This window comes from Caretta caretta, chromosome 2, assembly GCF_965140235.1.
Source record: "Caretta caretta isolate rCarCar2 chromosome 2, rCarCar1.hap1, whole genome shotgun sequence".
Taxonomy (NCBI): Eukaryota; Metazoa; Chordata; order Testudines; family Cheloniidae; genus Caretta; species Caretta caretta.
In genome coordinates, this window is record NC_134207.1 from 271,672,303 (window position 1) to 271,685,626 (window position 13,324).

At 42.6% G+C, this 13,324-nt stretch overlaps 1 protein-coding gene across 12 annotated transcripts in view; it reads left to right on the top strand.

Moving 5' to 3' along the window:
• The window catches only part of SMARCD3 (SWI/SNF related BAF chromatin remodeling complex subunit D3), a 268,276-nt gene that overhangs the window by 134,394 nt on the left and 120,558 nt on the right, over positions 1–13,324 (top strand). For 11 of the 12 annotated variants that reach the window (XM_048842073.2, XM_048842074.2, XM_075126139.1 and 8 more), the window contains one exon: positions 13,039–13,161. The exons of the other annotated variant lie outside the window; for it this stretch is intronic. In XM_048842073.2, coding sequence (XP_048698030.1) covers positions 13,039–13,161 — 123 coding nt within the window. The remainder of the gene's footprint in view (positions 1–13,038; positions 13,162–13,324) is intronic. 12 annotated transcript variants of the gene reach the window in all.

A 13,324-nucleotide genomic window follows, 5' to 3' on the forward strand; every position in this document is an offset into this window, starting at 1 on the left:
AACTCCTTTAGCACTCTCGGATGCAGCGCATCCGGCCCCATGGACTTGTGCTCGTCCAGCTTTTCTAAATAGTCCCGAACCACTTCTTTCTCCACAGAGGGCTGGTCATCTCCTCCCCATGCTGTGCTGCCCAGTGCAGTAGTCTGGGAGCTGACTTTGTTTGTTCGTGAAGACAGAGGCAAAAAAAGCTTTTTCCACATTAGCTTTTTCCACATCCTCTGTCACTAGGTTTCCTCCCTCATTCAGTAAGGGGCCCATACTTTCCTTGACTTCTTCTTGTTGCTAACATACCTGAAGAAACCCTTTTTGTTACTCTTAACATCTCTAGCTAGCTGCAACTCTAGGTGTGATTTGGCCTTCCTGATTTCATTCCTTCATGCCTGAGCAATATTTTTATACTCTTCCCTGCTCATTTGTCCAGTCTGCCACTTCTTGTAAGCTTCTTTTTTGTGTTTAAGATCAGCAAGGATTTCACTGTTAAGCCAAGCTGGTCGCCTGCCATATTTACTGTCCTTTCTACGCATCCCGATGGTTTGTCCCTGTGACCTCAAGAAGGATTCTTTAAAATACAGCCATCTCTCCTGGACTCCTTTCCCCCTCATGTTAATCTCCCAGGGGATCCTGCCCATCAGTTCCCTGAGGGAGTCAAAGTCTGCTTTTCTGAAGTCCAGGGGCCGTATTCTGCTGCTCTCTTTTCTTCCTTGTGTCAGGATCCTGAACTCAACCATTTCATGGTCACTGCCTCCCAGATTCCCATCCACTTTTGCTTCCCCGACTAATTCTTCCTGGTTTGTGAGCAGCACGTCAAGAAGAGACCTGCCCCTAGTTGGTTCCTCGAGCACTTGCACCAGGAAATTGTCCCCTACCCTTTCCAAAAACTTCCTGGATTGTCTGTGCATCGCTGTGTTGCTCTCCCAGCAGATATCCGGGTGATTGAAGTCTCCCATGAGAACCAGGGCCTGCGATCTAGTAACTTCCGTTAGTTGCTGGAAGAAAGCCTTGTCCACCTCATCCCCCTGGTCCGGTGGTCTATAGCAGAATCATAGAATCATAGAATATTAGGGTTGGAAGGGACCTCAGGAGGTCATCTAGTCCAACCCCCTGCTCAAAGCAGGACCGATCCCCAATTAAATCATCCCAGCCAGACTCCACGACACCACCCTTGTTGCTCACACTTCTAAACTTAATCCAGAGACACTCAGGTTTTTCTGCAGTTTCATACTTGAGCTCTGAGCAGTCATACTGCTCCCCTACATACAGTGCAACTGCCCCATCTTTTCTGCCCTGCCTGTCCTTCCTGAACAGTTTATATCCATCCATGACTGTACTCCAGTCATGTGAGTTATCCCACCAAGTCTCTGTTATTCCAATCACATCATAATTCCTTGACTGTGCCAGGACTTCTAGTTCTCCCTGATTGTTTCCCAGGCTTCTTGCTTTTGTGTATAGGCACTTGAGATAACTTGCTGTTTGTCCTGCTTTCTTAGTATGAGGCAGGAGCCCTCCCCTCTCGCACTCTCCTGCTCTTGCTTCCTCCCGGTATCCCACATCCCCACTTACCTCAGGGCTTTGGTCTCCTTCCCCCGGTGAACCTAGTTTAACGCCCTCCTCACTAGGTTAGCCAGCCTGCTTGCGAAGATGCTCTTCCCTCTCTTCGTTAGGTGGAGCCCGTCTCTGCCTAGCACTCCTCCTTCTTGGAACACCATCCCTTGGTCAAAGAATCCAAAGCCTTCTCTCCGACACCACCTGCGTAGCCATTCGTTGACTTCCATGATTCGACGGTCTCTACCCAGGCCTTTTCCTTCCAGAGGGAGGATGGACGAGAAGACCACTTGCGTCTCAAACTCCTTTATCCTTTTTCCCAGAGCCACGTCGTCTGCAGTGATCCGCTCAAGGTCATTCTTGGCAGTGTCATTGGTGCCCACATGGAAAAGCAGGAAGGGGTAGCGATCCGAGGGCTTGATGAGTCTCGGCAGTCTCTCCGTCACATCGTGAATCCTGGCAAGCAGCAGACTTCTCGGTTTTCCCGGTCGGGGCGGCAGATAGATGACTCAGTGCCCCTGAGGAGAGAGTCCCCGGCCACCACCACCCACCTCCTTCTCTTGGGAGCGGTGGTCGTGGAACCCCCAACCCTAGGACAGTGCATTTCATGCCTTCCAATCTGTGGAGTCTCCTTCTGTTCCCTTCCCTCCCCTCAGATGTATCATCTAGTCCACTCTCCGCATTAGTACCTGTGGAGAGAACATGAAAATGGTTACTTACCTGTATCTGTGTTGCTGGTACATGGACACTCCCCTTTCTTCTTCTGGAGGTCACATGCTGCCAAATTTCTTCACCGTCCTCCTGTCCCCTCAGCCTGCTCTGAATCTTCAGAACATTGTGCCCGTAGAAGCATATCCTGACGTCTGTCCAGGAAATCTTCAGTTTCTCTTATGCAACGCAGTGTCGATACCTGTTGCTCCAGACCTTGAACCTTCTCTTCCAATTTGGAGACCAGCTTGCACTTTGTACAGACAAAGTCGCTTCTGTCCTGTGGAAGAAAGACAAACATGGCACATCCAGTACAGGTCACAACAGCTGGACACCCCCCATCCATATTACCTTCCTTCTACGGGCTTCCTCAGGAGTTGTAGTAACTATGTCCATGAGTTTTACTAAAAATACCCATGACTAAAAACTAGCCTTAATTATATTCCATGCTACTTCCCAAATCTCCCTCATAAGAGAATACTGAGAGATGAAGTGGTCTCCCTTCTCCAAATTAGAACTGAGTTAATGATGTCTCAGTAATCCCATGGAAAAGGGTTTTATTCCCAATATTTCCTCAGTACAAAAAGTTAAAGGTGTCCTTCTTTCCACACAGGGTTTAAGAAAACAGAACAAATACATCCCAAGGTTCACATTCTGTATAGTGACCTTAACTTCAGGTAGCATGGTGATGGATGCGGAATAAAGATCTGCATTGTCTCTAGAATTCCTTCTTGTTTTTGCCACAGGATTTGTTCAGCTCTCTTGATTTAAGGGATCCATCATTCCTCATATCTGTCTGACACATAAGAAGCAGCCCTGATTATGTGTGTGTTCAGATAATTTCCAGAACTAAGTTCTTTCTTTTGTCCTTCCTATAATTTCACCTGAACTGCTCCGTAATAACAACAATAATGTAATTAAATTAGGGCCGTCGATTAATCGCAGTTAACTCACGCGATTAACTCAAAAAAATTTACTGTGATTAAAAAATTAATCATGATTAATTGCCCTGTTAAACAATAGAATAGCAATTGAAATTTATTAAATAGTTTTGGATGTTTTTCTACATTTTCAAATATATTGATTTCTATTACAGCACAGAATACAAAGTGTACAGTGCTCACTTTATATTATTTTTATTACAAATATTTGCACTGTAAAAAACAAAAGAAATAGTATATTTCAATTCACTTAATACAAGTACTGTAGTGCAATCTCTCTATGATGAAATTTGAACTTACAAATGTAGAATTATGTACAAAAAATAACTGCAATCAAAAATAAAACAATGTAAAACTTTAGAGCCTACAAGTCCCCTCAGTCGTACTTCAGCTCAGACAAACAAGTTTGGTTACAATTTGCAGGAGATAATGCTGCCACGTCTTGTTTACAATGTCACCTGAAAGTGAGAACAGGCATTTGCATGGCACTGTTGTAGCCGGCATCGCAAGATAATTACATGCCAGATGCGCTAAAAATTCATATGTCCATTCATGCTTCAACCACCATTCCTGAAGACATGCATCCATTCTACTGACGGGTTCTGCTCAATAACGTTCCAAAGCGGAGTGGACTGACACATGTTCATTTTCATCATCAGTGTCAGATGCCACCAACTGAAGGTTGATTTTCTTTTTTGGTGATTCGGGTTCTGTAGTTTCCACATCGGAGTGTTGCTCTTTTAAGACATCTGAATGCATTCGCCACACCTCGTCCCTCTCAGATTTTGGAAAGCATTTCAGATTCTTAAACCTTGGGTCGAGTGCTGTATCTATCCTTAGAAATCTCAGATTGGTACCTTCTTTGCGTTTTGTCAAATCTGCTGTGAAAGTGTTCTTAAAACAAACGTGCTGGGTTATCATCCAAGACTATTATAACATGAAATATATGGCAAAATGTGGGTAAACAGAACAGGTGACATACAGTTCTCCCCGAAGGAGTTTAATCACAAATTTAATTAACGCATCATTTTTTTAACGAGCATCATCAGCATGGAAGCATGTCCTCTGGAATGGTGGCCGAAGGATGAAGGGACATATGAATATTTAGCATATCTGGCACGTAAATACCTTGCAACGCTGGCTACAAAATTACCATGCAAATGCCTGTTCTCACTAAATTAAAAGGAACAGTCACAAGAGTGAAATGTCTGCCAGCTGCATGGAAACTATTTAAAAACGCCATAACAGAGGCTCAAACTAAATGTATACCCTTAACTGGGGGGGGAGGGGGGCAGTGGAGGGGAAGGACAAAAAATGCCACATTTGTTCAACAAGAGAGTACAAGCAGTTGGAGGCAAAAAGGCATCCTTTAAAAAGTGGAAGTCAGATACTACTGAGAAAAATAGAAAGGAGCATAAGTTCTGGCAGGTCAAGTGTAAACGTATAATTAGGCAGGCCAAAAAAGAATTTGAAGCGCAACAAGCAGAAGGCACAAAAACTAACAGCAAATTTTTTTTAAAGTACCTCAGAATCAGGAAACCTGCCAAACAATCGGTGGGGCCACTGGATGATCAAGGTTTTGAAGGAGCTCTCAAGGAAGACAATGCTGTTACAGAGAAACTAAATGAATTCTTTGCATCGATCTTCACTGCAGAGGATGTGATAGAGATTCCCACACCCAAGCCACTCTTTTTAGGTGACAAATCTGAGGAACTGTCCCAGATTGAGGTGTCAGCAGAGGAAGTTTTGGAACAAATTGATAAATTAAACAGTAACATGTCACAAGTACAAGATGGTATTCACCCGGGAGTTCTGAAGGAACCCAAATCTAAAACAGCAGAACTTCTGATTATAATATGTAACCTATCGCTTAAATCAGAATCTGTACCAGACAACTGGTAAATAGCTAAAGTGATGCTGCTTTTTAGAAAAAGGCTCCAGAGACAATCCTGGCAATTAAATGCTAATAAGCCTAACTTTAGTAACAGGCAAATTAGTTGAAGCTATAGTAAAGAACAGAATTATCAGACCCATATACGAACACAATTTATTGGGGAAGACTCAACACAACTTTTGTAAAGGGAAATCATGCCTCACCAATCTGTTAGAATTCTTTGAAGGGGTAAACAAACATGTGGACAAGGGTGATCAAGGAATAAACAATGGAGTGGCAAAATTTGCAGACGATAGAAAATTACTCAAGGTAGTTAAGTCCAAAACAGACTGCAAAGAGTTACAAAAGGATCTCACAAAACTGGGGACCAAAATGGCAGATGAAATTCAGTGCTGCTAAGTGCCAAGTAATGCATATTGAAAAACATAACCCCAGCTATACATACAAAATGAAAGGCTTTAAATTAGCTGTTAGCACTCAAGAAAGTGATCTTGGAGTCATTGTGGATAATTCTCTGAAAACATCCAATCAGTATGCAGCAGCAGTCAAAAAAAACTAACAAATGTTAGGAACCATTAGAAAAGGGTTAGATAATAAGACAGAAAATATCATAATTCCACTATATAAATCCCTGGTATGCCCACACCTTGAACACTGCGTGCAGTTATGGTCACCCCATCTCAAAAAACATATATTAGAAATCAAAAAAGTATAGAGAAGTGCAACAAAAATTATTAGGGGTATGGAAGAGATTCCATACGAAGAGAGATTACAAAGGCTGGGACTGTTCATCTTGGAAAAGAGATGATAGAGGTCTAAAAAATCATAACTAGTGTCGAGAAAGTGAATAAAGAAGTGTTATTTACCCCTTAACATAACACAAGAACAAGGGGTCACCCACTGAAATTAATAGGCAGCAGGTTTAAAACAAACATAAGGAAGTACTTCTTCAGAAAACACAGAGGCAGTGTGTGGAACTCACTGTCAGGGGATGCTGTGAAGGCCACCAGTATAACTTGGCTCAAAAAAGAATTAGGTCAGTTCATGGAAAATAGTCTATCAATGGCTTTCAGCCAAGGTAGTCAGAGACTCAGCCCCATGCTTCAGGTATCCTTAAACCTCCAATTGCCAGAAGCTGGCCGTGGATGATAGATAGGATGGATCACTCAAAATTGACCTGTTCTGTTCATTCCCTCTGAAACATCTGGCACTGGCCACTGTTGGAAGACAGGATACTGGGCTAGATGGGCCCCTGGTCTGACCCAGTATGGCTATTCTTACGTTCATGAGTCTCCCCAAAGTACCTAGCAGTAGCAGCCAGGAATATATGTTTAATCATTATAAGGGTTCACTGCTCAGAATGTGTGACTAGCTGTTCAGTAAATCTGCTCTCTACTCCAGTTGTTGAGTCCTATGATTTGCTGGAACAAGTTTATTTTTATACCACTGAGACTCTCTCTTTCCTAAAGGCTGTTCTTGGCTCAATCTGCAAATCCAGACAGATTTCAAGAAATTCAAAACAATCAATCTGGTTAGATCTTTGTCTCATCAAACCATGAATCATAGAATTATAGAATCATAGAATATCAGGGTTGGAAGGGACCCCTGAAGGTCATCTAGTCCAACCCCCTGCTCGAAGCAGGACCATTTCCCAGTTAAATCATCCCAGCCAGGGCTTTGTCAAGCCTGACCTTAAAAACCTCTAAGGAAGGAGATTCTACCACCTCCCTAGGTAACGCATTCCAGTTGAAGTAATGAGCTATTATTTCAAATTTCTAGAGTTCATGGGATTGTGTACCCAGGTCACTCCATTTGCTAGGCCTTGAGTAAAACCTCTACAAATTTGAGGCCTGTGCCTCAAACACCAACTTCCATTTGGTAATTTACCATTCCGATTCAAAGCTTTCTAGTGGTGGATAATCCCAGAATATGGGTGCAAAATTCCCTCCCCATTGAAAGTGAAAGTGTGGTCCCAGTCCTGGACCACTACCCTGAACAAGCACAGAACAGAGAGCTGGTCCCTGTTCCAGAGAGCTTACACTCTTAAAACAAGTGACAGCAGGTGGATACAGACAGATGAGGAGCACAAGGCTAGAATGAGGCATTATTGATCAGCTTGCTAGGACGTGGTCTCAGCAGATCAGCTGCCTAACAGTTGTCAAGCTGTTTTGTAGTTATCATGGCAAAGGGGAGTTTTAAGAAGAGATTTGGTGGGATTGTATTACTAAAGTTAATCTGGCAGCTGTGTTATACCAGCTCATCATGCTTCTATTCCCAGATCTTCAGTTCTTGCATACCCAGTGATGTAAAGGTTTTAAAGGAAACTTGCATGTAATTTCATCTGTTTGTAAGCTTCCATCACCTTTTGAGCTCAAATTGTGTGCCACAAAACTTCTGGAATGACTTTATTAAGATTCTTGTGCATACTTCCTGGTCCACCTCCTTGTGAAGCGTATGGCAGAGACAGTGAATTACGAATCCTGATGACGGACACCCCTTTATGGGGTGAACATGGTATTGCATCCACCTCCTAAATTCCTGCTCAAGACTTTGATTAAAATCTGTGAACTTCCCTATTCTTTTTTTTCCAAAACCCCATATTTTACCAGGAGAAGCAAAATATTATAGATGTAACATTAACTAGATGTTAGAGGAGTTCTCAGTGACTATCTAGGTAGAACAAAATTTATAAGCCCTCCCAATTTTTTTGTAGTTTATATAATAAACCGAGGAAAGAAACATCTGCTGCTCAGATTGTCAAAATGGATTAGATTTTGCATTCAGACTTGTTATAATCTAGTGGGTGTTTCAGTACCTGAATGTCGAAGAACACATTATAACATGTATACTAAGGTAACAGACATGACAGAAATAGTTTAAATAGGTAAAGGAGGTCTAACGGGGCTTCTGCAGAATGTCTGAGAGACAGTTCTCTCACAGAGCTATTTAAGAACATAAGAACGGCCATACTGGGTAAGACCAAAGGTCCATCTAGCCCAGTATCCTGTCTTCTGACAGTGGCCAATGCCAGGTGCTTCAGAGAGAATGAACAGAAGAGGTAATCATCAAGTGATCCGTCATCCCCTGTCACCCATTCCCAGCTTCTGGCAAACAGAGGCTAAGGACACCATCCGTTCTCATCCTGGCTAATAGCCATTGATGGACCTTTCCTCCATTTAGCTAGTTCTTTTTTGAACTCTGTTATAATCTTGGTCTTCACAACATCCTCTAGCAAAGAGTTCCACAGGTTGACTGTGCATAGTGTGAAGAAATATTTCCTTTTGTGTTAAATCTGCTGCCTATTAATTTCATCTGGTGACCCCTAGTTTTTGTGTTATGAGAAGGAGTAAATAACACTTCCTTATTTACTTTCTCCATACCAGTCATGATTTTATAAACCTCTATCATATCCCCCCTTAGTCATTCCTTTTCCAAGCTGAAGAGTCCCAATCTTATTAATCTCTGCTCATATGGAAGCTGATCCATACCCCTAATCATTTTTGTTGCCATTTTCTGGATCTTTTCCAATTCCAATATATCTTTTTGAGATGGGGCGACCACATCTTCACCAGTATTCAAGTTGTGGGTGTACCATGGATTTATATAGAGGCAATATGATATTTTCTGTCTTCTTATCTATCCCTTTCTTAATGATGTCCAACATTCTGTTAGCTTTTTTGATTGCTGATGCACATTGAGTGGATGTTTTCAGAGAACTATATACACTGACTCCAAGATCTCTTTCTTGAGTGGTAAAAGCTAATTTAGATCCCATCATTTTGTATGGGTAGTTGGGATTATGTTTTCCAATGTGCATTACTTTGCATTTATCAACATTGAATTTCATCTTTCATTTTGTTGCCCAATCACCCAGTTTTGAGAGATCCCTCTGTAACTCTTCACAGTCTGCTTTGGACTTACCTATCTTGAGTTATAGTTAACTACCTAAATTACAAGGCTGCTGCTACTTGGAATTCTGTTCATGCAGTTATTCTATTCAATATTACTCTCATCTTAGCAGAGAAAGTGGTGTACTGGTTCAGAAAATGGTCCATTCTAGTCCAGTATTTGGACTCTGATAGACTCAGTACCAACTACTTCAGATGAAGGTATAAGAAAACCTGCGGTAGGCAGCTGTTGGATAACCTGCTTCCAAAGACAGTTTTCTCCTAACCCTCTCTAGTTAGAGGTTGGCTTATGCCCTGAAGCAGGAGGTTTTAGGTCCCTTCCAACACCCTTGTTTTTTTAATAAATCTTACAATCATAACTGTCATCAGGCCTCCCTCTCCAACTTAAGTAATCATAGCCAAAATATACAGCGTTAGCTCCTTGACTCTCTCCCGATAACTCTGCCACTCCAGGCACCTAAAATATTTTTTCCTGTTCTTCACTAAACTCCATCCACTCTTTCAATATCTCTTTGGCAATAATGTACTCAGAATAAAACCAGTATTCCAGGTTAAGTTGCATTAGGGACATATAGAGAGGGACAGTCCTGGCCAGGGACATGAGGTTTCTGTAGCCCACAATGACGTTGGCATTTTTTTTCTTTTTGGCCATGTTGCACTACAGCTTCATCAGATAGGTAGATGGATTGGGGCCCTAGGGTTCAATCCTCATGGTAGACACAATGCAAGAGGTACCAGGCATTGCTCCCACTATCAGACACAGAGGTGGAGGATTAACTCAGGATGTCCCAGACCCTAGCCCTTCTCTGATATTGGATATAATGTTGAGGGGCTGAAAGAGAGGGTCAGTTCCAATTCTAAAATGATAGATTCTAAACCCAGAAGGAACCACTGTGATCCTCTAATCTGTCCTCCTGCATAACACAGGCCATAGAATTTCCATAAAATAATTCCTCTTTGAACTAGAACATATATTTTGGAAAAACATCCAGTCTTGATTTAAGCCCACATGATATGGGCTTATGAAGTTAGGCACCTGTATCATAGAATCGTAGGAGTGGAAGGGACCTCGATAGATTATCTAGTCCAGTCCCCTGCACTCATGGGAAGACTAAGTATTATCTAGACCATCCATGACAGGTGTTTGTCTAACCTGCTCTTAAAAATCTCCAATGATGGCGATTCCACAATCTCCCTAGGCAATTTATTCCAGTATTTAACCACCTTGACAGGAAGTTTTTCCTAATGTCCAACCTAAACCACCTTTGCTGCAATTTAAGTCTATTGCATCTTGTCCTATCCTCAGCGCGTAGGCAACTGGTAACTGCCGATGGGGGAGGCACAATGGCAGCTTCCCCCCTCGCCACCACAGTCACAGTCAACTTCCCGGTGGCTGCCAAGGCACCTTCCAGCAACACCCTCTTGACCACAGCTGCCCAAAGCCCCACTCCTTCCCTTTGCTCCTGGTCCCTGCTGCCTTCTCCGGACCCTCAATCCCCCTGGCGTGGCCTATGCCTCAGAGATTAAGGAGAATAGTATTTTTCTTCTTCCTTGTAACAACCTTTTATGTGCTTGAAAACTGTTATCATGTCCCCTGTCATTCTTCTCTTTTCCAGACTAAACAAACCCTGTTTTTTTCAATCTTCCCTCATAGATCATTTTGTATTCTCTAAAGCACTTGCAACCCCTCCCAGCTCGGTATCATCCACCGACTTTATTAGTGTACTTTTCATGTCATTATCTAAACCATTGATGAGGCTCCTGGGTGTTCCCAGTGCAGTGTGTGCTGCTGCTGTGGTGGAGTGGGTGTGGTTCATCAGACTGTTCATGTTCAGTTATTATTTACATGTTGCTAACATTTTCCTGAAGAATGTCAGATAAGAGAAATGACAATTTTAAGTAGTCTGTATCACAGCTAAACATGAATGGAGCTTAATGGGACAAAGAAAAGGTACTTCTCTGGCTCCAGGCCTTATTAGCAAGTCATGAGGCTCTGCCACACATCATATACAGTGCAAGGGAATGAATTAGGGGGACTCAGGGCTCAGCCCCAACCAAACAATGGCACAGGATGGATGAGGGGATGCCAGGATTTGTGCAACATATGACTTGAATGGTTGAATTAATGAGTGTTCTCCTACATTGCAAGACCTGGAATGATGAGCTGGCCTGGAACTAGAGGAATGGCAGAAATAAAGATTTGGGCAGGGTTAGTGGCACAGTCCAGTCTTTGTTATGGTATTTCTGTAACAGCAACTGATTGGAGGCCTGACAGGAGTTACTTCCTGTGAAATGAACCTGTTTGTACCAGATATGCTGTATGCTGAAACACCTGTCAGAAAGTGTAGTAATGTATAATCTTTGGCCTGGTAGTAATGCCTTCTAGGCCCATGCTATCCATTTCCCATGTATTTGTGTGATATACTAAATCCAAACTGTATAACCCAGATTATAAACAGTAACAGGTGGCAAATATTGGCCAAGTTACCTTTACTGCTGTAGTACAGAAATATTTTAGCTGTTAAATATTTTTGCTGCTTAGTTGAGAACTGGGGCGAGTATTAGAAATGGACAAGAAGACTCAAGAGAGACTAAACTAGGAATTGTTTACTTGTGGCACCTTAGAGACTAACACATTTATTTGAGCATAAGCTTTCGTGAGCTACAGCTCACTTCATTGGATGCAACTGTAGTTCACGAAAGCTTATGCTCAAATAAATTGGTTAGTCTCTAAGGTGCCACAAGTACTCTTTTTCTTTTTGCGAATACAGACTAACACGGCTGCTACTCTGAAACCTAGGAATTGTTTGTAACCCATTTCTTCTTTGGGCTTGTCCGCACATGGAGTTGTTCCTGAATAATTGTTCCTAATTTACTCCATGTCTGGACTCACTTATTCAAGTGTTTTGTTTAACCCAACTGGTCAGGCACAGTTAATCAGAAACATCTCCAAGTCTTAAAATGCTACCTGCCTCACAATTATCCACAGATCAGGTATTGCCAGGAGTAGATAGTCTGTGTCCACGCTCTAAGAGTATTTCTACACGGGGAAAATACATCACATTAGAAAATGTGCTGACTAATGTGATGTTAAACACAACTTAACATCTAGTATAGGAAGGGCTAGTCAAGTTTAAAAACAAATTTGCTGGTCATGGTTAATCATAGGGTCCAGTGAACAAATTTTAAAACCCGACTCATCCTTGTCTGCACTAGGTGCTAAGTCATGTTTAACAGCATGTTAGCTTACACGTTTTCTGGTGCTGCATTTTCCCAGTGTAGAACACATCCCAGGAGGAAAATCATATGCCTATGGAACCAGGTTCTTCTTATCAAGTGGGGACGTTGGGTGTGGGGTGTTGCATACCCCATCAGCTCCCTGGAGTCCCCTGTGCAGTAGCATGGAATGGGGACCATATGCATGCAGGGAGTGAGGAACTGCTACAAAGGTTCTGCTGAAGGATATGTGGAACCAGCTCCAGTTGTCGGCTCTGCAGCCTAAGGGGAGGACCCTGCCAAGCATCCAGCTCACTTGTTCAAATCTCTCTTTTCTCTTTCTCTTTTTCTGTGTCCCTCTTTCTTGTCTCCCTCTCTTCATGCCCTACTCCTTGCCAGCTCCTCTTAGAGCTTTTCTAGACTAGGAAAAGATATGTTTTTAAAAAGTGTGTTAGCCAGTATAGCTAGCCATAGTATAAGCAGGACAAGTTGCATGTTAACACTTGTTAGCTGGTCATATTAAAGACTCTGGAGGAGCCTGGGGTTCATCTCAGCAGGCTAACACCTTAACCTACAACTTGCCCGGTGTATACTAGGGTTTTAAAAAGTGTAAGGTAACACAGTTGTTTTTAAAAGTGCCTTTCCTCTAGTGTAGAGAGACCGTAGTTTAAACAAAGACAAATCTAAAATGCTTTGTATTGCCTAGAGACAATCACTTCTGCTAAGCAAACCCTCTCTCTAAGGTCTGGACAGATATAAGTATTACTGTTCCTGGAATATGATGAATTCCTTGCCTCCAGTGTTTGGATATTCCCTGCTTCCTCCTCAGATCCGGGAGTTGGTTCCTGAGTCCCAGGCCTACATGGACCTGTTAGCCTTTGAACGCAAACTGGACCAGACCATTATGAGGAAGCGGGTGGACATTCAGGAAGCCCTGAAGAGACCAATGAAGGTATGACATGGGAAATGGTACTATTGGTTGAATCAGGAAAAACATCCTAAGTGTGATGTATTGGGCTGTGGAGCCATCTCACTCAAGAACTAGTGGAAGCTCCATTGATAGGCTGACCGAGGTGCTTAAGAATACATGGCGGGGAAACACCCTTCCTTGGAGG